Genomic DNA, 26,131 nt, shown 5'->3' on the forward strand with positions numbered 1-26,131 from the left:
TCGATACGTGGACGACCGGTTATCAAAGACTGTCCTCTTCGGCTCTACGAACGCGACTGTACACGGCTGGTGTACGCATGGACGCGAGGCCGATCGAGCTCGATAAATCGAGCTCTCTCGGTCTTGCGGCTTGCAACTTGCGGATGGAGGCTCGAGCGATCGTCGAAAGTTGTGTGTGAGATGGGAGATAGTAGAAAGAAAGAAGATCTTTGATGGTTATATGCGGCTTCGATGTGATCAACTTTCGATGACGCCGAGAACCGTCGCAGAGGGCGGTGCGCCATTGTGATCCGGGATCGAATGTATTTCCAGGAAATGAGGAATATATAGCGACTTACGAAACTATTTGCAATAACTATGACGCAGGATTTCTCGCTATCGAGACTCGATTGTATTTGAAAGTAATGTGAAAACGTACACGGAAGTTGTACAACTATTTATCGTATAACGTATGTATATAACGTGTAACAGACGAATTATGTCGTTGAAGATATGAATTTGCATAAAAGTTCACTCGCGTCGTAGCTACAATCAAATTTCAAAATATCTTCCAATCTTATTAATATGTTAACGGTACAAAATGCATTCGTGAAACGCTTCTAACGACTCAAACAATTTCATGAACCACTATACGTATCCCCGTGTGAAGCGGAAGAGAGATTGGTAGTAGGACGCACCGCTATCGAGCGACGATGGCTCGCGAATCGACCATTCGTGTATTGGCTACGTCATGCCAGTAATAGTGAAATGTGCGCGAATATAATGTTCGCATGCAAGGGTGCTGTGGGTGAGACAAATGGTGAGCGATTGAGGGCTAGAGCGTGATAGTGAGATAGATAGACAGATAGATAGATAGAGAGAGAGAGAGAGAGAAAGAAAAAAACCGTGAGAAATAGGCGAAAAAAGTAGGATGACCGAGAAAATCGGAAGGCGCGAGATCGATCGAACGATGCGAGTCAATGAGTCGGTGAGCGCAAATAGAAAAAAAGTATATTATAACAAAATCAATGGAATAAACATACGTAATTATTAATTCCGTTAAATAGTTACCTGCGGTCTGGGTTATACGTTTTGTGCGTGCGTTGTGCGTGTTACAAGTCAGTACTCGTTTGGGGCTCTTTTACATTTGGCATCGATTGTTGTCGTCCAGTATTAGTCAACTTAAAAAAAAAAACAGAGAAACCAAAAATCAAAAATCCAAAATCAGATTTGCGGCCGTTGTAATCGGCGTAGCTCTGTGTCCTAATTCGCTCGCGAATAGTTCTCACGGAGGCGCGGCGATCGACGCTTCCAGAACGTTTCTCGTCCCGCATTTATCATCCGTGTTCTCTTTGTCAGTCCGTGTACGAAAAAGAAAGCCGTGCTAGTCGAGTAACGTTCGCCGGGCATCCACCAAAAATTCTCTATTTCGTTCCCGAAAACGTACGTTAGCTGTTTGTTGCCTCTAGAAAAAAAGTGTTACTCGATACCCGGTAAACGCGCCTCGACTGCGTCTTTTTTGTTCGGCAAAAAACGAAGCTTGAAACAGCATGCATGACTACACGCTAACTCGACGTGCAGAGCAAACGGAGATCGCCAACTCCTGTACGTGTGTACACAACATATTTAGATCACGTGCATATCGCATGCTGCGCGTACGATACGCGCGCATTCTTTACGCACACACGAAGGAACATGCTTGAAAAAAGTTGCAGACGAGTGGGGTCTGGTTCGAAGAAAGAAACACAGGTATATACACGGTATAAAGTAATGTAAAAGTTGGCCGATCAAAGATACACACAATCAAAACCTTTGGTCCAATCCTTATAGTAAGAGAGAGAGAGAGAAAGAAAGAGAGAGAAAGAAAAAGAGAGAGAGAGAGAGAGAAGAGAGGAAGGAAGAAAAAGAGAAAAGGGGCGTGTGTACAGAACATGTGTATGGAACAAAGTGACGACGTCGAATCGATCCGTTTTGAAAGAACCGAAAGTTTGGACGGTGAAGCAAGGGTGCCGGCGAGCTGTGAACCAATCTCGCAAGAAATCGAAAGCAACGGTGAAAAATTATGTGAGACGCGACAGTCAGAGCAGAATGACCAAAGAAAAAGTGAGGATGATAATGGCGTGATGACGATGATCGAGTTTTGCGCGTACCAAGCATCAGCGAACGTCCCAAACGACTGCAAAATCATAAATGGAACAAGCAACGAAACTTTTTATTCGCTCGAATATCTACAGGTTGATTTTCCAATAAATAACTCGACGAACGTGTTTGCAAAAGCAAATACAAGAGAAACGTAATAGATACGATTTATGATCGTCGAGTTATCTGGAGAATTGATTTACCAATTGTACAGGTTCATTTTCTTAAATCGATAAATAAGAGTCGTTCACGCTTCTTGAGATTTTTTCAATTTTATACGTGAAGCGTCCGTTATCGACGCGCTTATATTTTGTGTTATTTCTCGAATTATCTCTACTACTGTTTGTTCGTTCGCTGCAATTAACCGAACTAATTGGCAAATATGTAGTATAAATAATTCGGCGAATGTTTGACGAAACAACAAATTGACAAAGTGCATGATCCATGTTGTCGAGTTATTTCTTTCTTTTCTTGTGAAATCATCCTGTAAAGTTAAATCTACATTGACACACAACTGTTCGCGGACACGGGTTGCGGTCAATCGGCGTCCGTTTTACTGCCTGTTTCCCAGGAAATACAGACGCTGATTGGACGCGACGCGTGCCTGTGGACAATTGTCCGTCAGTGTGAGATTCAGCTTAAGACGTACTGATAGATAGAAATCATGGGTACGAAACGCCTATTCGAGCGGCGAGAAATTCTTTCTCTTCTCTCCCTGTAGATGCATGTATTCGTAATATAGGTTAGCGAAAAGTGCGGATAGTGAGAAAGGGGGCTGCAGGACCGAGCGAGGAACGAGCAGTTGCGCATTCGACGACGATCACGTGCAATTTACAGGATTCTTTCATTTCCAATGTTCATCGTGATCGTCGTGTTTGTCGTCGTTGTTGTGGTCGTCGCCGCGAACTTAATCGCGGGAAATCCAATGTAAACCTTGTGTGTCGAGAACAGAGACGGGGGTTGGGGGATAGTTACACCTTACTATAAGAAATGGATTGGAACGAGTGTGTCTGACGAGTCGAGATCGCAACTACTTTGTTTCCTTGGAAATGATGCCGCGTGGCTCATCGAGCGTTACTCGGACGATACTCCGACGTAAATTAAGAGTAAAAGGTCGTCGTAAAAGTTGGTATATGCATCTAAGAGAATAAATCGTTAAATATAAGAGTATACAGCGATAATGTAATAAGAAGGAGGTATTGCGAGAAGGCCAAGTGAGAGCTCGTAAGGCGCGTAGCGCGTAGCACAGCCGAGGGATTTTTGCACGCTTTTATTAATCCCGGAAATGTTTCGTGCGTGTCGGGTATGCTCTTTGCCGGTACGTGTCGGGTCTGAAAAGCGCTGGGACATAGCGGGACAACGATAACAAAGCTCTAGGTGTGTCGGTAAGATGCAAACAACGCAACGCGACTAGAGGCCTTGAATGCTTTTATTAACAATCCGGCCATTTTCATCCGTTAAATGATCTAACAAAATGGATACGGATAAAGACTCGCGAATCGAACTTCCGACATATCTGATATACGTATAATCCTTGGACGGTGAAAGCTGGGTCACGTCTCGTTCCTGCAAATATTTCACGTTTATTTCTTTAGAAATTACTATGGACTAATTTTTTTCTATTTTTTTTTTTATAAATTTAGAATTAAACTTTCATTCGAGTAAAATCTTTCCTCTTATTTGCTACTCGCTTTACTTTTTCTTATACAACATTCCTTCGGTAATATCGTAGCGTGTTTGAAAAATAAATTACGTTAATATTTATTGTTCTATTTGAATTATAGGTATCTGTTATTTGATTTTACCAGGATATGTAAAGATGCCTATGTATGGTACACGAAATTTCTGCTCCGGCAGTGATCTGTGATAGTACGTTTTATCCAATTTCAAATCTTTGTTTATTCGAATGAAAACTACCAATACGCCGTGGTAAAAACATTTTCAATCGTCAATTGGAAAACAAGATATTCGACAACGATGATCTAGCTTCCATCGACTGAAGGTTAACGCACGTTCTAATTGTAAATCCTGACCTCTAGATGAAACGTCCGCGATTCAGTAGTACGAACCGGTGCGGGTCAGACAACTCCTCGGTGCGAAGAGAGAAATAGAGAAAGAGAGAGAAAGAGAGAGAGAGAGAGAGAGAGAGACAGAGAGAGAGTGAGAGAGAGAGAGAGTGAGAGAGAGAGAGAGAGAGAGAGAGAGAGAGAGAGAGAGACTGATTCGCGACCGCGATTATTCCCAACCTTTCGTCACGACAGTAAAAAACGGAGCTCTATCGCGTCTAAACGATATATATGTATATGTATATACGAGTTATATATATGTATAGATCCGGAGCAACGACGACAAGAATTCGCTCGGCGAATCCCTCGAAGAATTCCGCCAAACTTCCACGCAAGACTTTACTTTCTCTCTCGCTACCGCTTAAAAAAAAAGGACAGTCTCTTTTCGCGCGTGTACACGGAAAAAAAGAAAGACGGGAGGAATTTGGCAAAATGCTTCGAGCGTCGTGAAGGATAAACAGTTATATGAACAATATGACGATTTGTGCGGCAGACATCATACCGACAAAAGGAATATATATATATATATATATATATAATATATATATAAACACGCGTGTGTGTGTATGTATGTATATAATGTATGTGTGCGTTTGCGCGTAGGGGTGTGTATGGGGGGTATATATATATATATTTCGTGTGTGAATATATATTTGGAATTGGTGATTGTATAAGTGTACATATGTTTGCATATATATGTGCGTTTGGATGTATGGATATTTATATATATATATATAGTATATAAAATAGTACAGAATAATAATGGTAATAATAATGGTAATAATAATAATAATAATAATAATGATAATAATAATAATAAAGTAGAAATATTAATAATAATAATTAATAATTTATAAATATATGAATCATTAAAAAATTACTCGTGACTGGTCTGTATGGCCTCCTTGAAGTTAGTACTCCACTTCCAGCCATACTAAAAAATTAATATAATATTCACTATCTTGCCTGCAACCTGCGTTTTATAGTTCTTATTAAAAAGGAAAAGTAGAGACAGAGAGGAATATATATATAATATATAGAGAGATATTATTTCTTTAATTAATAAACAGTCTAATTTAAAAACTCGCTGTGTCGAGACAGCGGCGTAAGGTCTGCGTAACCCGCGTCGCTTGTCAGGCATATACTCGTATCAGGACGACGTTACATGTGGCAAAGCATCATCATCATCATCATCATCGTTAGAGCCGATCGAACCTCTCGTTTCGCTCGTATTATCGGAAAGAGAAGGGACGATCAAAACGCGAGCAACAACCGACGATGGCGAACAAATTTTTGTCGTTGTTGCGTCGCGTCCAGCCCGCCGCTCCAAATTCGTCTTTTTCGAATAAGATTTAATTGAAAAAAAAGACAAGATTTTTATATATATATATAATATAAAATATAGTGGGAACAAACGCTCTTTAATCCCGTCGCGACGCAGATTTTCCTTTCTTTTTTCCTTTTTTTTCCCCTTAAGTCACAACTAACACTGAGAATGATCTGACAAAACACGGTCGTCGGCATTCGCGGTCATTCGATACAGAAGCAAAGAAAACAAGGAGACAGAGAAAATTGGGAAAAAGAGCTTTTCGTATCGTGGCTCGACGACCGAAACTCGTTTTGTCACATCATACGCTGCTAAATGTATAAAAAATATCTATACTATCGGGACACAGCAAACACTGAAAATATTGGTGATGGGGGGTTGATCAGGGTGGAAGTCAGGGTCCATGTCACAAAGAGACACAAGTTGAAGGAAGATTCGTTTTGTCACTGGGACGTTCGATAGAAACGCGTGTTTGGCGTACTGCCCCAATCCTTTACCTCTATAGAGTAACGAGACTTGGTCCTGGCCGCTGAATTTTCGCGACAAAGCTCGTCCGAGAAACGAGCGGCTCGTTTCGTATCGAGGAAAGGTTTACATTAGATTTCGACTAGACTTCGATCGAGAGACCGAGAGATCCAACGGTCGACGAAGAGATCCATGGATCCAACGAGGATCCTTCTTGGAGTAACGAACACGCGAAGACCGTATCTTTCGCGAACTTGAAGCCGTAGAGAAGGCACTGTACGCACGAGATCGTTTCCAGAGACGAATCCCGAGACCGAGTTTACTCTTGGATACAGGCGAATCAAGCAAAGTGTATTTCGGTGGCACGCGTTTCGCAGTGTTTTGGTGCCGATTGCGTGAAAGATCACGAATGCACGCATGGACTCACGTATGTACGTACACTCCCGTTTTTAAGTATTAGGACACCTAGTGGTATATTGTACAGAATGCGATACATTGGTATAGATTGGTAGGAGTAGATTTAGACCGATCAGAATTTTTATAAAATTCGTATAAAACAATATCCAGTAACGTATGGATACAATTTGGCGAAGGAATTGTTTGCAAGAATTTTTCCAATGAGAAAATTATACAATCTCGTTGGTATAGCATATAGCGTCTAGCAAAGTATTATAGAGTTGTAACATTATAGTATTATAGTATCGTATAATTGTATAATTCTATGTATATTTCTGAAAGTATTATGATATGATAGAATTATAAAATTATAGAACTATGCAGATTGTTCATCTCAAACTCCCAAAACATCTTCGTTGCTTTTTTTATCAATGATGCGAGGACAGAGCTAATTGGCTTAAACTGACGCAAAGTTATCTCTTCAGGATTTGAAGATCATCGACATTCTTTTTAACCTAATCCAAATGTAACTTTTCACGAGTGTTCTAACACTTATGAACGAGGGTGTACATACGATACGCATACAAAATATACGAGAGAGTATGTGTACCAATACCAAAAGTACGATATGTATATATACATATATAGTTATGTATACAGTTATATAAATATATATGTGTAGACAAAATTCTATGTCACTCGTTGCATGCGCTGTTTAGCATAATAGGATACGGGGTAAGCGGTGGTCAGACTTAACGTACGTCACTGCAAGATACCACATTGTTTTACTCGATTAGGCAAAGATAGATCTACAAAGCTCTGGAGTGGTGTTTCTGACGCTACTCTCATTTAAACAACGAGACTATGCCAAAAGACCGCGTCACATTTTCGCTCGCGACATCACAGGATTTGCTCTGTTTTAATCACTCGCGGAAAGTTTTCGACGCTTCTGTCGCTTCTAGCCGCGTGTAAAGTTCTCTTTGTCAAGCAAATCGTACAAAGACGACGAAGAAAGGGGAACCACGTGCATCGACTTTGCAAAGATTTCTCGGCACAATCCACGCGAACGTCCCACGAAGAAACGTAGAACGCGAAATTGCGTTTGTGCTCCATGTCGAGTGCCTTTTATCAACAACGGTACGCGATCTTTCATTGAGATTTTCGCAAATCAAACGCTTCGTTCTTTTTTTCATCCTTCTCGGAAGGGGGCAGAGAGTTTCCAAAGCGCGACAAACTGGATCACAGGATCGTGATAGGTTTTTTCTTCAGGAATTCCATGCAACGGGTATTATTGGAACGGAAATAGCTGAGAAAGAAGTCGAACGAGGATCCAGATTAGATAGACAGAGACATTAGAAAAGAGAAAAAGAAATAAAAGACAGCGAGCGAGCGAGCGAGCGGGGCAAATGAAGCGTTACCTTGGAATGTTGAGCAGAGGTCGGTGTTATCGGTGGCGTCTCCTCGGCGTCTACGCTCGCTGCTGCGTTTGGTAATCGCTGCTCTTGCACCGACGCCAAACTGCGGAATATACAGATTACCAGTTAGTTTTGGCCAACACAATATCAAATTTCTTCTATCTCTTCATAATTCTCACTTGTTTCCCAGTTAATTTTGTGCATCTTTCGTTGCGCGCTTACATGATCCTAATTCGGTGGACCGTATTCAGGGACCGTAGCAATGTTACCTACCGTTTGAGCGTCACGAGGGTACTAGTGAGCTTTTTGCAACGCTTCAACGCCGACTCTAATCGTTCTGGCTCTTCTTTCAGGAATTTCTCCGCTCGTACGACCATCTCCATTTCAGAGCTCAATAAACCCTTCATACCTTCCTGAAGACTCGGGAATCGCACCTTCAGGTCCGCTACCGTTTTGCTAAAACAGAAAATGCGGCCTGTCACATCGTTTTCAATCGGAATATAGGATTTGCTTTTGAAAGTAAGAGAATGGATGTATGTGTATGGTGACGTTATAAAATTAGTCAAACTTGAAAGTACACAGGTTTAGTTCTTGAAAGCTTTTGCAACTGCCGTTTAGCTTTTACCAATTTAGTAATTCGCCTTTCTCTCTCTCTCCCTTTACCTGGATTTGCTCATTATCAAGGCCATGTTCTCCACATCCGACATATTGACCCTTGTCTTTCTGTTTATGACGTTGCCACGTAGTTCCTCCACTGTGTTCTCCAGCTCGCTGAAAGCGGCAGATCATGTGTCAGCGGTTGTAGAGAATGCATCTAAGAGATACGAGAAGAAACGAGAGAATAAAATGAAACACGTACGTTAGATCTTTTACCAGCCTCAACATCTCCTGCCTGTAGAGGTCTTCCTCGCGGCTCAGTCGAATCTTCTCCGCATCCCAAGCTGCGTCGCCGCACGACAGCAACATTGTCCTATGTCCACACAAATTAATAAAAATAGCCAATGATTATATTAAACGATATTATTAACAATATAATTATACGTGTTCAAGAAGATGAAGAGATACGTCTGAGGTACGAGTGTTTGAAATAGGAATGTGAATGAGTCTTTGGATTTGCTCAAAGTAAAGCACGTAACTACATATTTGAACAACATACAAATCCAAATTCATCATGCACAAGTACGGGGTAGACTCTACTGTATTTTGAATTTTACTTATTAATTGAGCGTCTACGGCAGCGTTTGCGTTAGAATTGGTTGCGGATGAAATAACATTTGACCCAAACCTAAAGCCAGAGATCCACCGGGGCTCAACCAAGTTTCTTGTCAGCAAAGATCAGTAAGCAATTTTTAAGCTTAACACTTGAATGCCATGGGGTGACCAGTGACTCGCACTCAACTTGGCCGTGGCGCCGTGCGGGTCACCGATGACAGGCGTACCAAGATTAGTAGAAATACATAATTTGAACAAATGTGAATAGTTATAAATGTTTTATTATTACCATCGTTACTACAATGGTGTGACGAAATTAATGCAGTATAAAACATATAAAAAAAAGGGCCTTGACAGTAAAGTAGACAATGCTAAATCTTGTGGCGGTTTTTTAGAATTATTGCGGGTCCGAATAAGTATGACCGAGGGATGGATTATGGTTTATGATAGATCCCGGCACGTAACAACGTGGAACAATTATTTTAGCAACGCGAAGAAACAATATGAGATAATTGATAATCGCAAAAAATAAGTAAATCGAGCGAAACTGCACTACAACGCCACCACCAGTGATCTCAGTGAGATAAATTCATTAATGATGGTTATATACCGTAACATATCTCTTGTAGGTAATATTTCAATATTATATGTATCGCATAATAAAAATTCATCGTGACGCTACGGCCAAACCTTGTAAAACTGACGTGGCATTCAACGTGTTGATATTGGGTTGGCAACTAAGTGATTGCGGGTTTGTCATTACTACCTAATGACAAAATCCGCAATCACTTAGTTGCCAACTCAATATTTGAGAAATTAAATGAAATCGACCGTACACGTGAAGGTTAGTAAGTTTTTCGTTTGTAGTTTAGTTTATATAAACTTAGAAGGAGTGAGGTGACTATGCCACAATACGTGTGGCTGTATCAGATGTGGTCGTAGTGCATATTTATATAAAAACACATAAACATAAGTAGAATTCATTTCAAGTATACTTGTGCCGTGCGCAGGCTATATAACCGACCGTATGGTCGTTGGGCATACTTGTGCATTGAATTTACACGTGTATAGCGCTCGAGAACGCGCAGTTACACGCAGTGTGTGGTCGGCTTTGGAACTATGTAAGCCTGAGATATCGAGCAATAAATAAATAAATATATGTTACACACGAGAAAGCAATGGAAGGATCGTTTTCCGTGTAGAAAAAGAACACGACGAGGATGAGAAACACGTGTAATTATGATGAAGATAAAGAACGACTAGTCTGATATACAATAAATGAAAATGTTTCTTCCAATTATATATAAATCACTTGGACTAAGTTTGAAGAAAGTTCCATTGCTCTTCTCATACTTGTTTCATTTTGCGCACCTGATGGTGATGAACGTATCCAATATAGTCTCTCGTATGGTGTGCGCCTGGGCCTGAGACATGCGTCTCAGATTCCTAACTTCTTGCCTGAGGTCCTTCGCCTTCTTCTGCAAACCTCGCAGCTGGTTGTACATTTCCGGTGTCAGAGCCATGTCACGATAAACATATTGGCCGGCTACCAGCGCTGCCGGTTTCGGTGGCGGTGTCGGCTTGTGTCTGTCTCTCTCTGAAAATGATTCGGTCAAGCGTCAACGATCATGTTTCTCGTCCTTCTCATCGATTTCGCACGATACATCGTGCTCACATGTACGGGCACAAGCGTTGGCATTTCCGCCCGTTAAACCGTGCGAAAATCGTCCAGCTTGATCATCGTCTTTTGATCCTTGTTACCTTGCGATCCAGTCAAATCGGATCGAGTTTGCCAGTAGCAAGAAACGTAATTGAAAGTGGGGCAGTGGCGATCGATCAATGAGATTGAATGATCCGTAAAAATAACTATGATAGTGTGGCAAATAACTGTGGCAGACGATAGATTTAACGGTAAATTTAAAAAATGATGTTTCTAACATCCTTATCTCTCACCGCGTTTCAATTTATGGATGAGGTAGGGAGCGCTGTCAGCAGGCCGGATTTAGCGGCTGGCGCCATCTGTCACTCGTTAATGCGACGCCTTTCGCACGATCAAAGGGCGGACTGGTGAACGAGTATATGAACGAAGGGCGAGTGACCAGTTGTACAATTTCGCTGTCATTTTTATCGTCACCATTTTATCGGCGACTAGGCGATGAAAGCTGTGCAGAGGGCAGCAAAGGGATAGGAACGAAAGAAACGAATGGACGAGTATGGACGATGGTATCGTGGACGATCAACGATCATGCGTCTTATAGGACGTTTTACCTCTGAATTATCCTCTCGAGTTCCAGGACAATCACCCATCTATAGACAGTATGCGATCGAGCCGTGAGTTGCGTCGAAAAGCGTCATTTACCCTACTACGTGTAACTTGTTGGTTGCTTTAAAAAATGGATCTGTCGATGCTGCTTTTCGACCATCTCGTTCTCGAATGCACTGTCGGAAATTTCGCACGCAAGCGGAAGAACCGTGTTCTTCGGTGATTGGCTAGGTGCACGAACGATTAAAACAGAAACGATTGGATAATACACCGTATCTGGATATTTAAACACACAATTGCGGACCAAAAACCCAACGAAACAAATAGAGAAGGAATGAGAGGGGCAGAGGCGTAAAAAGAAGAAAGAACGATCAATAAGGTTAATCACAAGAACAAGTGGAAGTAACGAGACACAAGGGTTGGTGGAAGCGTAAAAAAACACGAAACAGGTTTACCTTGCGAAGACATCCTCGGCAACGTGGAGGATTTGATCGCCGGTTTTGTTGGTTTTGTGTCCGCTAGTCGTGATGGAAGGCATTGCACGAGAAGTCGTTAGAGATTATTGCGTTAGTATGAACTACTCCGACAAGGATATTTTTTTATCTCTCTCTCTCTGAGTACATCTTTAACCTTTGGTGCTTGAGAGAAAGAAAGACGGCGGAGCTGCAGATGATCGATATCGGCGGTTCCTTAATCTGCTCGGATCGAACGAGCCCGATATCCGTGCGGTTTGCAAAACCGTTACCGATCGATTTGTAATTACGGGCAGACCGCGTAACGAGAAAGAACAGATCGTCAGCGATTTTCTTCGCCGACTAGGGACATCTGCCGGCGATTAAGCTAAGGACGTCGTTGACCCAGTTGGATTTTACTATAATTCCCATGATAATTGCAATGCCTATATACCGCATGATTCCGCATTGTCGAAACAGGCTTCCGTTCGATTTAATCGTTCGAACGGAACTCTGCTTCCATCTGCCGCTCCACGTTTTTCTTTTTCTCTTCGATTGAAGAATTGAAGAATAACTCGATTCTCCGAGAGGAGCGTGCTTAGTGAAAAAGTATCGTATAATAATTTCGTAGAATGTGCGGTAACCATTACCTGCGTGCTGCGGGGAATGCTGCTTGGGGGAATTCATGTCTGGTGGCTCGTCACTGAAGGACACTGACTTTTCAAACGACACCGACTTGTCTGGAATAGAGGATGATCAGAGCATGTTTTTTGCGATACTCGTGCTAAAGTGGGCTTTTTGGTTATAGCGGACGGGCGTGCGCGCGACAAACTTTCGAAATTAAAGGAAATGGTGCTAAACGTCGAGCCGTAAACCGAAAGTAAGTGCGACGAGTTTTCGTGCATCAATGGGACAGGAAACGTAAAGCTTAAACTGATATACACGGACATAGAACGTTTCGTTTTAATCGATCCACGAACATTTCTTTGAAACTGTACACGTTGTTCGAAAAGGTGTTTTTCCAAATCGAATCTACTTTTTCGGGAGGATCTTGCAATGCTCGGCTTTGTATTTTTTTTTTTTTTTTTGATGTAAATATACATTCTTTTTATACAACGTACAATGCAATTTTAAATCTCTAGGGGAAAAAGCATTGAGGTAGAATTTAAAGTATTTGTGATATTTTAGCTTTGATCTTACAAAACTGAAACTTTTGACGATAGACGAGCAAAGATAATACCGTGCTTTTATATTTATGCTTTTTTCGTACTTTTCCTATACTCGATTCGATAAAATTAACTTTGAAATGTTTTTTATACTAAGCACTTTTAATACCTTCATTTTCCAGGAGAATTAAAAACTAGATATCGAACGGTGTAAGAAAAAAATGTATAGTTTCGTTTGAAAAAGCAAACGTCACTTTGAGATTTCCTAGAGATCAGAATTTGTTGAAAGAACGAGTTTTATTTGAAACGTCTTCTTTCGGATAGCGTACAGTTTCGAAGACATTTGAGTGGATCCATTAAAATGAGACGTTGTGTATACGCGGCTACCCCCACGCAGTCAACCGTGCCTGGGTCTATCTCGACCCACGTCTCGATGTAAGCCGAAACAAAGTCAACGTTAATTTTTAGTGAAAAGCACTTGCGTGTTTCTAATTTCTAAGCAGAATTCTGAAAAAGATCTTGTAATTTAAAAGTCTGTAGCCTTCATCTGGCATAAAGTGAAACACATAAGTCCCAACGACGAAAATAAGAGAAAAAAATATATCTGACGCTATATACTGAGATATCACCAGACACATATACGGAGAGTTAAAAAAATAGAAAAGGAAAATGGTTACCCGGGCAAAACTTGTTATAGCACACTGCGGATATTTATGCGAATTAATATTTCTTCACGTTAAAATTAAATTAAAAAAGAAAATGGAATTTAAGTGAATCTAAGTAAGAATTACCTACCAAATATTGTGACAGTTACTATACTTTTGATGTTTTATAGATATACATTTTTCACGTTATATTCTATGTATCTTTGCACTTTCAAATATTTATTTATTTATTTAACAGATAAATCTTTTGGTACAAGAGATAGAACGTGAAGGAAACGTATACATAAATATATTTTACTCAACTATGTTCAAGTATTTCGACACACTGAAATTAAAGCAAGTGTGTAAGGTACAGTTTACCAATTTTCGTCTCTGATCTTATTTCAGGCAACGGCATATCGTCTGAGACGTACAAGTGGAAACATTTTGATTACTACGCCAAGATTTTAACGAAAAATGGTTATATAGGTCTCTGTAATACCGACTATTTATTGCAGGCGAATGCGCAATCTGATAGATGCGTATTCCTTGTTTCGATTTCACTTGGATAAAACTGTCGATTCCACTTACGGCTAAGAAGCAAACAATAAACATTATAGAAATATTCTTCTACGTTGCGTATCTTCATTATGTTTCATAGCATTGGAAATATAACAAAACTGTGAATATTCTGATCGTATTGTAGCCCAAGTGTGCAAAGTCCAAATACTAATACACGGTAGTGTATATACAAAAAAAAAGGAAGGTAAGGAAGAACGAGAAGAAAGGAAAAAGCAGAGGAAAATCGAAAATAAGTGTATCATAAATGCATAAAAATCCGCAGTTTGCTTATAGTTGCTCTTGGGTCGGCAACGAAGTGATTGCGGATTTTGTCAATACTGGCTAATGATAAAATCCGCAATCACTTAATTGTCAACCAAATAGAACCGATTGCAAGCGAACGGGACAAATGTCGAAACGTATTTATCGAAACGGTTTAAGGATTTTCTAGACGCGGTCGATTCTATAGAAACCGATAACGACGAAAGTAAGGATGTTGGTGCCAAGTGCCTTCGGAGAATGCGCGGCGTATTGTGCTTGAACGATGCAAAAGAAACGTCAGAAAGAAGCTGAGGGTGAAAGTAGGCGCGCGCGCGAAAAAGACAGAGAGAGAGAAAGAGAGAAAGATGGAGAAAGCGCGTGCAGTGCACGAATCGCTGCTATGTGTTACGATTTATTGGCAAAAAAAAGAATAAGGCGACGATGCGTTTGTTGCATGGATAAACAGGAGAAACGTGTATACTTTGTGAACCGCACCTTTGCCTAACTTTGGTGGTTTTACGTCAGTCCTTAAGTACGAGTCATCTGTAACGGCAGGTTGAGACACTTGAATTTTACAAAGGAGAACCGTTTTAATCACATTGGTTAAACGTAGGGCACTATTATAAAATGTATATAAGTAGTAATAGAGTAATATAGTATATAATAGTAATTTCAATAATAATAACGATAATAATAATAACAATAGTAATGATAATAATAAGAATAAGTATAAGAAGTAGTAGAAGAAAAATAATGTTAAGAATAATAATATAAGTACATATGAGTAACAATAATGATATAATGTATGAATAAGTACATATATATATATAAACTATGTATTACAGCGGTTACAGTGATTCGACGGAAAAATAGAAGATAGAAGAAGATGAAGAAGACACACCTGGCAATGAGGCAGAGCTGGAACTAGAGTGTTTGTCGAACTCGTCCCCGGCGCCTGGTGTGTGCGTCAGTCGGAATAACAAAGCAGTTGTACAGCAGGGTTCAGGAAACTTAAACACCGCGTTACAACACGTGGCAGCGGTAACGTCGCGTTAGAATTAATTTTATTTTATTATAACACAATTTTTTAATTACATGGTTTTATCGTTAGAAGGAGAGGACGTCCATCAACGAATATTTGAAAAATTAATTTTACATTAATAAAACACACCTGGCATGTACATGAGATTTAAATTATATTCGTGGAATTTGGAAAAATAAGAGGACTGAAAAGTCAGTGGTGGAATTACTTGGAAGAACCGCGTCGTACCGCTGTCACTGCATAAACCGTGGCGCAAAAACGTATTGTTAGATCTAATGAAGGTGCAGCCTGGCAGACAGTCACGGGCGCCTGTTCTGCTGCCTCCGAATCGAATTTAATCGGTATCGTTTAAACTCTGTGGTATCTAAAGAAGGAAAATCGAGAGAGAAAACGCGAACGATCGTAGGAACGACGTAAACGAAGAAAGCTAAGGGGCGGACGAACATTCACGCAGAGAGAACGGGATAGGCGGTAAAGCGTCGCAGAATAAATCCGTTGAACGTAACGAGCTAATGCTTCTAATGTGTCTAAGTGCGACGAAAGATCGAATGGAAAAGAAATGCGAATCCGTTCGTTTCGACGAGACGAATTATTCTCGTCGAGGCGAGTCGGATGGCGTGAACGCAAGAGACTGTGAAAATAAATTGGCCAGAAGATGATGATGGGAAGAGGTGGACCGATGAAAAGAAAAATCTACGCGAAACCAAGGGACGAAAGTTTCTTTCGCAGACAACAGAGAAACCGGGTGTGGCGCGTCTAACGACCAAAAGATTACGCATATGTTGCAGTTAGTGTAAATAGAGAATTTGAGAAAGCGGACAGATAACGTACCTGGTCCTCTCGCGTAAGGATCGCGTCCAGCTGGAACTTGTAGATAATCACGAGGCGATGGACTCGTGTGAGGTGCGTGGGTCAGAGCCTTCTGCACTAGACCTGTCAGGTTCGCCAGCTGTCTCTCCATGTGTTCTACCCTTATCCTAGACAAGGAACGAGCAAATTTCGGTTAACCGGCGCGTTTGTTACCACGGCCCGGACAGCACACAGTCTGTTTATGGATGTCGTAAAGACGTACGATTAATGTCCTGGAAACGTGTAGCGAAGATGCAGTTTGAACGTTCTGCGTTGCAGATTCAGGGCAGTTCAGTGGTAATAGCAAAATTATTATAAAATAATTCCTGGTCTTTTGTAACGCATTGGGAAATTTAAAGAACGCATAGACACATAGGCTGTACGTAGTTTGATTGCAGTCGAATGCCGCAGTGTAAAAATTAAAACGTTCCGATCAAGTCGTAGGATGGTGGAGCTTGAAACGGACGTGAAATGTACATACGTCTTTGAGACGTCGTGTGCTGTCCGTGGGGTGGTTCCAGTTTCTGCATGTTGCAGAAACCAAGAATGGGATCAGACAAAATCTAAATCTAATCGGGCTTAGTATCTTCCAAAGAAGCGTTCCACAGGATGCACGTACGCTTAGATATAATAAAATATCAACTGACGATAATGAGAATCGCGTGCAAGGTTCGTTCCGCATAACTCGCGATCTTTCTAAAGCCTACGTCACCAGAAGGCTATACACAAAAGCGCTCAGATACACATTCTCTCTACGACCGCTAGTCGGCATGCTACATTCCACCGATCCGTATTTTCAGCGCAGAGCCGTTTTCCGGACGAAAGGGATGCCAATTTTCTCGAAATTCCCGTCCTTTCGATCGGACACGGCGGAATACACGGCGCATTCGAACAGTTGCTGGACCGATAGCTGACTTGTGTCTAACAGAAAAGTTTGCCAGCTAAGTATAATTTTCTTATTCGATGCACGGTTATCGACAAATTTTCGAAATTTTATCGAGTATGTGACACGATTATTCTTATTACGTTACAGGAGGAGCTGATTTAAATATCGCGTTACTTATAATTCAGGAATATAAACCTTTCGTAAGTATATGTACAATTAATAGAAGTTAAGAAGGATCGCTTTCTTTTTGCATTTTCTCAAAGAATATAATTTCAGAAATGTATGTACGGGAAAGTCTATGTCTGAACTCCTACAACTAACGAAGTTATACGTATACTGTTCGAGAAGCTTTTATACGAACGATTGTTATTGGTAACAAGAAATTTCAAACACGTTTTCCTCCAATCTATGTTTCTTAACGTGGCTCCAAATTTTCTGTGCACTTTCGATGCATGTGTGCATCGTTGTGGCCTGAACTAGGACGAATTCAAAACCTTTCTTTCTTCTGCTTCCTTAAGCTTCCGAAAATCAAATGATGGAACTTGATAGTGCAGCCATTTTTCTAATTATCGAGTTTTTTCTTTTGTTCAAACTATAGTAAAGCGGTTGGAATTATGGACCACGATGGCAATGTGTACGTGGGCATGTAATACCATCGATTTTGACTTTTTTTCGCGGCAAAAAAACCAGGTAGATTTTAGCAAAATATGTATAAATACAATCTGAAAGTTTGACTGTAAAAAGTGTTACAGCAAATTTTCTACAAAAATTGCCTGACCTAAAAGAGCTTAGCGTTTTACACTTGGAGTACCCTGTTAAACGTTATTGTCCGGTTTATATCCTCGTAAAATAAGCAACAGGATATATAAGTCAGCATCTCGTAAGAGCAACAGTTTAGAATGGAAAATATTTGCTAAATATTATTAGGTTGTCCGAAAAGTTTCTTTCGTTTCACAAGGAAACAATAGATGCACAACGTTTTTTATTTTATATTATTTTGATCCATTACTATTTTTATCCTACAATTTATATCGTATGATCGATTTTGCATTACGTGCAATATATTAATACGTGCAATAAAATATAATATAAAAATGTTTCGCATCTATTGTCTCCTTCTAAAGCGATAGGAACTTTCCAGATAATCTAATAATAACAAATATTAATATTAATAATAAATATTAATATTTGTGTAAATAACATCAGTCCAGAAACTTGGGCGAAAATGCACCGCCATATGCGTATACCTGATAAACTCGAGCATTATGAGAAACGCAGGGCCGTATCGAATTTTGCGTTTCTATATGGAACATAACTTATCGTTCTCCATGCATGCCTCGACGCATACTATACACATGCATTGAACGAACGACGACCATTCCTGGGCAGAGTGCGAGTTTTTCAATAGCCGTGAACGGAGGTATTATACGTGGATTTCGAGGCGAGGTTTCCTCAGGTCAATGGAATCGACGGGAATACCGATCGATGAACTCGAAACGGTTGATATATCGTGGAATATTATCCACCAGGCGCCAATAGCAACGACGAACGAGTATAAATAACTCGGCTAAGGGAGCCTAGAGGGAAGCCAGCGCGCTTTTCACTTTCCCTAGTCGTTACTCTCTCGCGATCCTCCGTTCTGCCGTGATAAATTTGTCAAGGCACCTACCATATCGATTGCTTCCTCTCCCCTGGGAACGGTAGTCGTCGTATCTATGGCTGACCATCACGACAAGAGCGACGCACAGTGGCCAAATTGAACGATGGACAATTATCAGATGATCAACGAAACATAGAACAACGAGAAAGCGAATACAGCGACGAAAATACAGAAATTTTCTAATACATGGTGAATATTCAACGCCTAAATGATCTATGAGATCTGCGTTCAGTTTGTCTCATTACTCGTCACAATTTATTACGACGTGACGACACGTAGAATAACATTGGATTGGCAACTAAGTGATTGCAGATTGTGTCAATACCACCTAATGAAAAAACCTGCAATCACTTAGTTGCCAAGCCAATATAACGATTACGATTTATCAGAATACAATTGGACCAAGCTGATAATTTCTGTCGAAGTGATTCGAAACGATGATCTTTATTTTGTGTATCGGTAAAATTTGTGCCACTGTGCGACGCGTTCGCAAGCGCATTCGTATATTCTGACCAGACGATATATAGCTTAAGTAGAGACAACCGGTCACGATCAGACTCAGCATCTCCATTTACAGAGAATTTCGAGGTCTGAGGTCGCGGTTCTATCGAAAACTAGAGAAGGTAGCTGAGTACCGAGTAGCGTCGTAGCTCTGGCCACCGGATGGCAAAGGTGGCGGTGCCCCTGGAGGAAACGGGGATCGCGGAGGACCGGATGGCGGACGGCCTGGCGGTTTCACACCGTAAAGGCTGTACGATTCCTCCAACAGCTCCGTATCGCTGCACCACCCACAACAGAGATATACGTATCCGCGCTATCAGCCATCCACGAAAGTCGAATTCGAGATCGCCACGACCAACTTTTGCTTTACGTCGTTGATACGATGTATCTCGTCGCACGCGCTTTTTGTGGTTCTTTCTTTTTCTTTTTTTTTGTCGGATAGACTGGGCTTCGGAGGAAGTTAAAGGAACGAAAGTAGCAAAAACGAGCGATTACGATTGAAACATAAGGTGGTCTAAAATAACTGGCGTCTAATAGTTTCTCAATTTTTACTTTCACGAATTATCAACGAGTTTTTAATAATTATTATGAAGACAAATAGAAGAGGTTTTCTTCTTTTTTTTTTCTTTTTTATAGAACACATTCAAAGTAACTACCTTTATACGTTGTTCAAGTAGTATGCTGCTGTAGAGCAGCTTGACAAAATTTTGGAAAAGGCTCAGTTCAGCTTGCAACTACTCTTCTTCGTTCCCGTTTTCAATTGATAATTTTAATATTTGTCACAAGGTTAAAACAATATTACGCTCTCCGTAAGCCTTGTAACTCTTGTAGAATACTATTGCAAAGTCGAATGGTTACTTTCCACCGCAGTCTATTTTATACGTATACATATGGGAAGATTCTGTATAAATATCGAGAAATTAGCGAGAAAGTATGAGAAAATCGACATGAAAGGACCCGAGCGGTGGTCCGTGGAACTCCGGTTACCTGGCTTCCTCGTCGATGACCGGTGTCACTGTTCCCGAATACTGCGAATAGTACGGGTCCTCGTAGCTGCTGCCAGCGCTGTAAGGACCAGGTGGATATCTGCCAGTTCCAGAGCCAACTCCTCCACCTCTTTCTGGACTGCTCATATAACCGCTTTCCCCGTGCAATCGATCTGTAGAATCGCAAGGATTAGTACAAGCACGTAGAGGGTAAACGATCCGCCTATGCAACCGAAAATTATTTTAATAAATTCGTAGTTTAGCGGGTGGAGAAAATTTTAAATTGCATTTATGGGTATCGCGATTCGAGAATGAAGATTATTATCGGTATCGATGGGGTCAAGAGAGAAAATGGACTATCCAGGTACAAGATATAGCGGCATCGTGAAGTAATCTGATGATTTCGCTATACCTTGATCCAGACTATGCAGACTTCGAACGTGCTTCTTATGGGATGTCAAAGAGTTCTACGAATTTTTATTGGTGATAATAGGATCGGACACGATATCATGGGGTTGACGGCGATGCTCTACTTTAGATACTGTATACCACACATGGGGAAGGTTACGTATACATTGCAAGATACTTTGACAGTGTTCCAAGGGGTCGCGTCTCGTTCGACCGAATCTCAAAAATGCCAATCTCAGGGCCTCTCTCTCTCTTTCTTTCTTTCTCTTTCACTCTCTTTCGAAGCCATTCCGTAGCGACCAAACCGCCTCCATAGTCAAAATCTTCAGAGTCAATTGGGCAATGTTATGCAAAAATCTATCAACCTTCAACGATCTGAAATGGAGTAAATCTAGTGTGAAGTTTTTAATTTCAAAGAAAAGTAGCTTTATCACTGTTGCAGCTATTTCCTATGCTTTATTTCTTTTTGTTGTTTTTGTATGTTTTTTAATGGCTCGTCTAGTAATATAATTAATATTATTTAAAATTGTCTATGCGGTGTCTATTGGCTGATATTACTCGGCAATTTCAGTTTCGGTATGATCAGCATATTGGCAGACGCGTAAAAGTATAATGTTAACACTTTACCGACCGCTAGCGGTTCAACAGCAAACGCACGTCCGACCAATACCATTCTTTTCGTTCATCGCGAATGGTAAGTTTTTCAAATTGGTATAAAACTGTGGCAGCTTACAAAGCAACGCAGCTAACGCAACTGAGGAAGGTACCTTAGTATTATATAACAAATTACTGCTCAAATAATGAGAAAGATCGTCGGCAACAAAAAGCCGATTAATATGCTATCGGTCGGTAAGCGTCGGCGACAAAAAAGCCGATTAATAAAGTGTTAAAATTAAAGTGTTAAATAAAAGTAAAGTGTTAAAATTAATTGCCTCGAGTGAGTTTCTTTACGTTTATTGTTTCAAGAGGATGGAGAACTGATGCTGCGTGTCTTTCACTCTCAGCCAAGTAGTTTGCAAGTTTTCTGCAAAATAACTGACAAGCCTAAAATGAGACAGTTTCAATAATTTTATGATGCAAGAGTTGTTTTGCAAAACCAGAGATCGCAAAATTATTCACATTTTACAGATCACAATTTTATCTAATTCGTTCTTATTTTGAGGGTTGCAGGATTCCTGCGTAATATGGCCCAGTTAGCAAGCTGGATATCGAGATGGATAACATTCTCGAAAATATACTTCGTTAAACTGGAAATATATTTTTCACTTTCGCTCGATAAAACAGCGCGTTCCTCGCCTCTCGGTTCGTAGCCGAGTTTCTACCGGCTGTGAATCTTCTTGCCAGCGGATCCATCCGTGTCAACTGTGACGTACGAATCCGAGCGACCACGAGATCGCGTATTGTCTAACGACCCAATACGGAAACCCTCGACCTCGTTTTCTTTTCTCCACACATAGTTTCGATCTTCGAACGAGCCACGCCATCGGAGAGAGAGAAATATCGGGTTTGGCATCGAGAAAGATCGCGGATCGAAAATCGGACAAACTTAACGCAGAGAGCCGGTCGCGATCGACTGAAAAGGACCGAGAGGCAGAGCTGGGCATAGTTCGAGTAGACTTTTATCTAGACAAATAAATTATTCGAAATTTATTCACCGATACCTCGTTATGTGTCATTTTGCATCAAGACTAGTCGTTCACAGATGCCATTCCTTTTACTGCATATTAACCTCGAGAAACAAATTATTCCAAAATTCAGTTTCTAATTTTCTAACCAATTTATATTTCGTCAACGTATTTTGTAACAAAATTGACTAAAAATTTACGTAATTATATTCGTCTGATTATCTTTACGCACACAAACAGTCGAAATATATAGAAAATAAAATATAATATATAATAAATAATATATATTAATATATATTAACAAATAATAAATAGTATATATATATAATAAATAAAATAAAATTCGCGAATAACATTCAATTCAAATTTCTTCATCTTTATTTGTTATTCGTCGTTCGAATCAATTTTGCCCAACTCTGGTCCGAGGTTTCCAGAGGGTTGTTTTAAGGCTACTACTGACCTGCTATACTATAGAGGGAGACCGAGCTGTCTCTAGAGAAGCGAGCCGAGCCCCCGAGGCTTCCAAGGGGACTCTTACCACACTGGTAGCTGCGAAGCGGCTTGGCCGGCGGCACCCCGCCACCACCTATCCAACCATCCGGAAAACCAAACAAAAACCAATGTACCCAGCTGGTCCGGTGTACGTCGCGTTTCTGCCCGACGTTCGTTCCTTTGCTAATTCGCGACTGGTAAAAGTGCACGGTATCGCGACTCGGAAATTATTGGGTTGGCAACTAAGTGATTGCGGATTTTCTCATTAGGTGGTAATGACAAAACCCGCAATCACTTAGTTGCCAACCCAATAATCAGAGAATATTGGCGAATTAGACGACGAATGTGAGAAAATCGATGCTCTATATAACACGCTGTGTTTCCTGGATAAATAAATAGCCCCATTTTATAAAAAAATTGTACCTTTACATAGACAAACAGATTTTGCCTATATAATTTTCTCTCGTATTATACGCGATCATTGTACAGCGTACGTTATACGAATTGATCGGAGGACAAAGGTGTTGGCAGATGAAAGAGAATTTTTGCATGACAAAACGATCATTAGTTGGCAGTCGGTCTGATTTAATACTTGAGATGGAATGAAATAAAATTAATGCAATTTGTTTGTAGATAACAGCATACGTAGAATATAAAATCAAAAAGGCAATATCCTTCTTTTAACGAAATTAAAGAAACCGAACTGCTAGATGGCAAACCTTTTTGAATAAATCACATGGGCTTGAAAGCAGCTCACAGTTTTCAGACATGTAAATGCCTGTAAATGAGGTGACACATCATTATCATCTTCTTTATTGCTGTCACTTTCGTACGTTTCATATAATGAAACGTTCACACAGCGGATGTTCGTATAACGCAGGCTGTACTCTATCTAACAACTAATTTGTTATTATTAGATAGGTGAATATGAAACGTCGTTCTCTACGACAAGACTCGAATTTCTAAAACGTCGTATATTTAATCAAAATAATTCCCACGTCGTTCAACAAAACTTTCTCAAAAACTATTTCGTTTCGTTATTGCGAAATATGAATTTTCCAATAAAAAAAGTCGAACATTTGTTCATTTATAATTCTCCTTAAAGTAATTAAAGTGATTTACGCGTTAAGGAATCGCTTAGATGGAGCAGGAAACGTCTTAAACCGCTCCAAAATGCTAATTTCTAGAAATCATTTTTCCAAATTGAAGTTTACGTAAAGAAGCCGCACGAACTTTCTGATTATACATTAACGTCGCGATAAAGAAGTTTTATATTTTTATTATAAATCTTCCTTATTAATCATCATTAATCATCGAATGCATCGATTTATATCAAATTTCATAACGAGAAACAGGCGCATATCGTGCACCAACCTAATTACTTGACAACTACGTAACCGAATTTATGAAAAAACCAACAGGAAATATTAACTGTTTTTAACTTTCGATTTTAAAATGGGGCGTTTCGTAACACATATTTCGTTTATACGCGTGAATAAATCACTATTTTATACTGTTCTTAATGAGATGTGACAAACGAACAGTTTTCTCCCTTTAAAGCGTCGTTACTCCAAGGTTGCTTGTGTATTATGCACTTTTCCAGGGCGTCGTAGCAAAGGCGCGAAGCGGATGGTCGTCGATCGTAGTTTGTCAGACGACAGTCGGGACTCGAGTCGACGAACGTGTTCGCGGAATCGAGACGACCTCACGCGATTGCCGATCTCACGGACGGCGCGTGTACATTGCACAAGGATTCGGTGCTTGCATCGGCAAAGGACGAAAAGCGTTGGATCGGTGCGTTACTTTCCATCAAACGATGCGAACGAGTATACAAGCCGAGGAAAGTATTCCAACATTTGTGACGAGCTTTTCCTGTAGCGACACGGTTATTTTGAAAATTGTATGCCACAGAATGACCAAGTAGAAATGAATTTTTATTCAAATGGATGGGAGTCGTTGCTAAATAACACTTTGACTGCCACGCAGAAATCACATGTTTCGCTCAGGACGCCACGAGAGTATTTTTATTATTCAAAGTATATAATGGCAAAATAATAATAAATCGATGATGTAAGACAACATTCCTCCCCAATGAACCGTTTATCTTATTGGTGGTCACGGGTGACCACCGTGACGCCTCGGTAACAGTTGATAGCGACATATTATAACAAGGCTTCGTTTATTTCAACAAACCATTCGCTTTCGTTATTTCGTCGTAGGCAAAACGCGCAGAATATATTGTTGAAACGTGTAGAAGATATTAGTAAACAGTGTTAGGATTATTTTTATGATTTCGACGAAACATTCGGCTGAAATGGTACAGGTCCGCAAAGAAAATTGTATTTGCGATAAACCAATGATAGTGGCAGATTACACGAGAGGAAAATGCGCTGTAGATTTATCAGATCAAACGATAGCATATTCTACACCACATAGAAGAACCCTCAACTGGTATATAAAATTAGCTTTAGAGTTATTGTCAAATACATCAATTTCAAACGCGATGATACTCTATAAACAAGCAACAAAACTAAAAATCAAGTTATCAGATTTTAGAATGGCACTCGCAATGCACCTTACGCGGTGCCATTCGCCAGAGCCGTCAAATATACTTATCCGACAAGGATTGCGACACGAAATGCAGAAGAAAAAAGGGCAAACGTACCTGGCACGAAAATTTTGCACAGAGTGGTATAAAGAAATGTTAAACAGTTAGGATGAAAGATTGCTATGAATCGGACCAAAAAGGTGACCACCTATTGTCCAGATTGTATCGATGAGCCGCATTTATGTTTAAAGTGTTTTAACACAGTGCACCGTTAGATGCAAGATTTCTTCTCATTTTTTTTTATTGATGTTCTAATAAAAATGTTTATTTGTTCAATAGGGCATGTTTTATTTCAAAGTATCTTCTATTTATCGGCTATATTCAAAATGCCCTAACTGTCAATTTTCATTCAATTTTTACAATTGTACGAACGTGATAGTCAAAGTGTTAATGAAGTTTTCCAAAAAATGATGATGCGGCGATTGAAAATGGGTTAAGCCTCAACTGTTTCGATTACGAATAACCACCATAAAAGATTAAAATTTTTTTTGAATACTGGTATCGATAAACCATTAACGTTCTTTTTGGTTAAATGGTTAGTTTGGTTACCGATAACCATTGATCGGATGTAGGCAGAAAAATTTTACGCCATTGATAAAGAAAACGGTCATTCGTAATCAAAATCATTTCAATAAAAATATGAATATGACAAATATTTAAAGCGTGGTCTGCTCACCAATTTCAACGCCGTTGAAAAAGCTCGTCAAACTCGTCGTTCTGAACAATTT

At 40.1% G+C, this 26,131-nt stretch overlaps 1 protein-coding gene across 3 annotated transcripts in view; it reads right to left on the bottom strand.

The window, feature by feature from the left end:
* Nucleotides 1-26,131, bottom strand: part of LOC138188072 (uncharacterized) — a 167,777-nt gene that overhangs the window by 4,135 nt on the left and 137,511 nt on the right. Inside the window, exons 11-23 of one of the 3 annotated variants that reach the window (XM_069129500.1) lie at nucleotides 22,764-22,889; nucleotides 20,272-20,443; nucleotides 19,419-19,574; nucleotides 16,220-16,365; nucleotides 15,248-15,301; nucleotides 14,842-14,910; nucleotides 12,365-12,454; nucleotides 11,718-11,780; nucleotides 10,371-10,596; nucleotides 8,647-8,757; nucleotides 8,451-8,558; nucleotides 8,061-8,243; nucleotides 7,791-7,890 (exon numbers count right to left, since the gene is read on the bottom strand). In XM_069129500.1, coding sequence (XP_068985601.1) covers nucleotides 7,791-7,890; nucleotides 8,061-8,243; nucleotides 8,451-8,558; nucleotides 8,647-8,757; nucleotides 10,371-10,596; nucleotides 11,718-11,780; nucleotides 12,365-12,454; nucleotides 14,842-14,910; nucleotides 15,248-15,301; nucleotides 16,220-16,365; nucleotides 19,419-19,574; nucleotides 20,272-20,443; nucleotides 22,764-22,889 — 1,604 coding nt within the window. The remainder of the gene's footprint in view (nucleotides 1-7,790; nucleotides 7,891-8,060; nucleotides 8,244-8,450; nucleotides 8,559-8,646; nucleotides 8,758-10,370; nucleotides 10,597-11,717; nucleotides 11,781-12,364; nucleotides 12,455-14,841; nucleotides 14,911-15,247; nucleotides 15,302-16,219; nucleotides 16,366-19,418; nucleotides 19,575-20,271; nucleotides 20,444-22,763; nucleotides 22,890-26,131) is intronic. The other 2 variants (XM_069129501.1, XM_069129502.1) reach the window with 2 other exon arrangements.

This window comes from Bombus flavifrons, chromosome 16, assembly GCF_040668555.2.
Source record: "Bombus flavifrons isolate JBK064 chromosome 16, iyBomFlav1_principal, whole genome shotgun sequence".
NCBI classification, from domain to species: Eukaryota; Metazoa; Arthropoda; class Insecta; order Hymenoptera; family Apidae; genus Bombus; species Bombus flavifrons.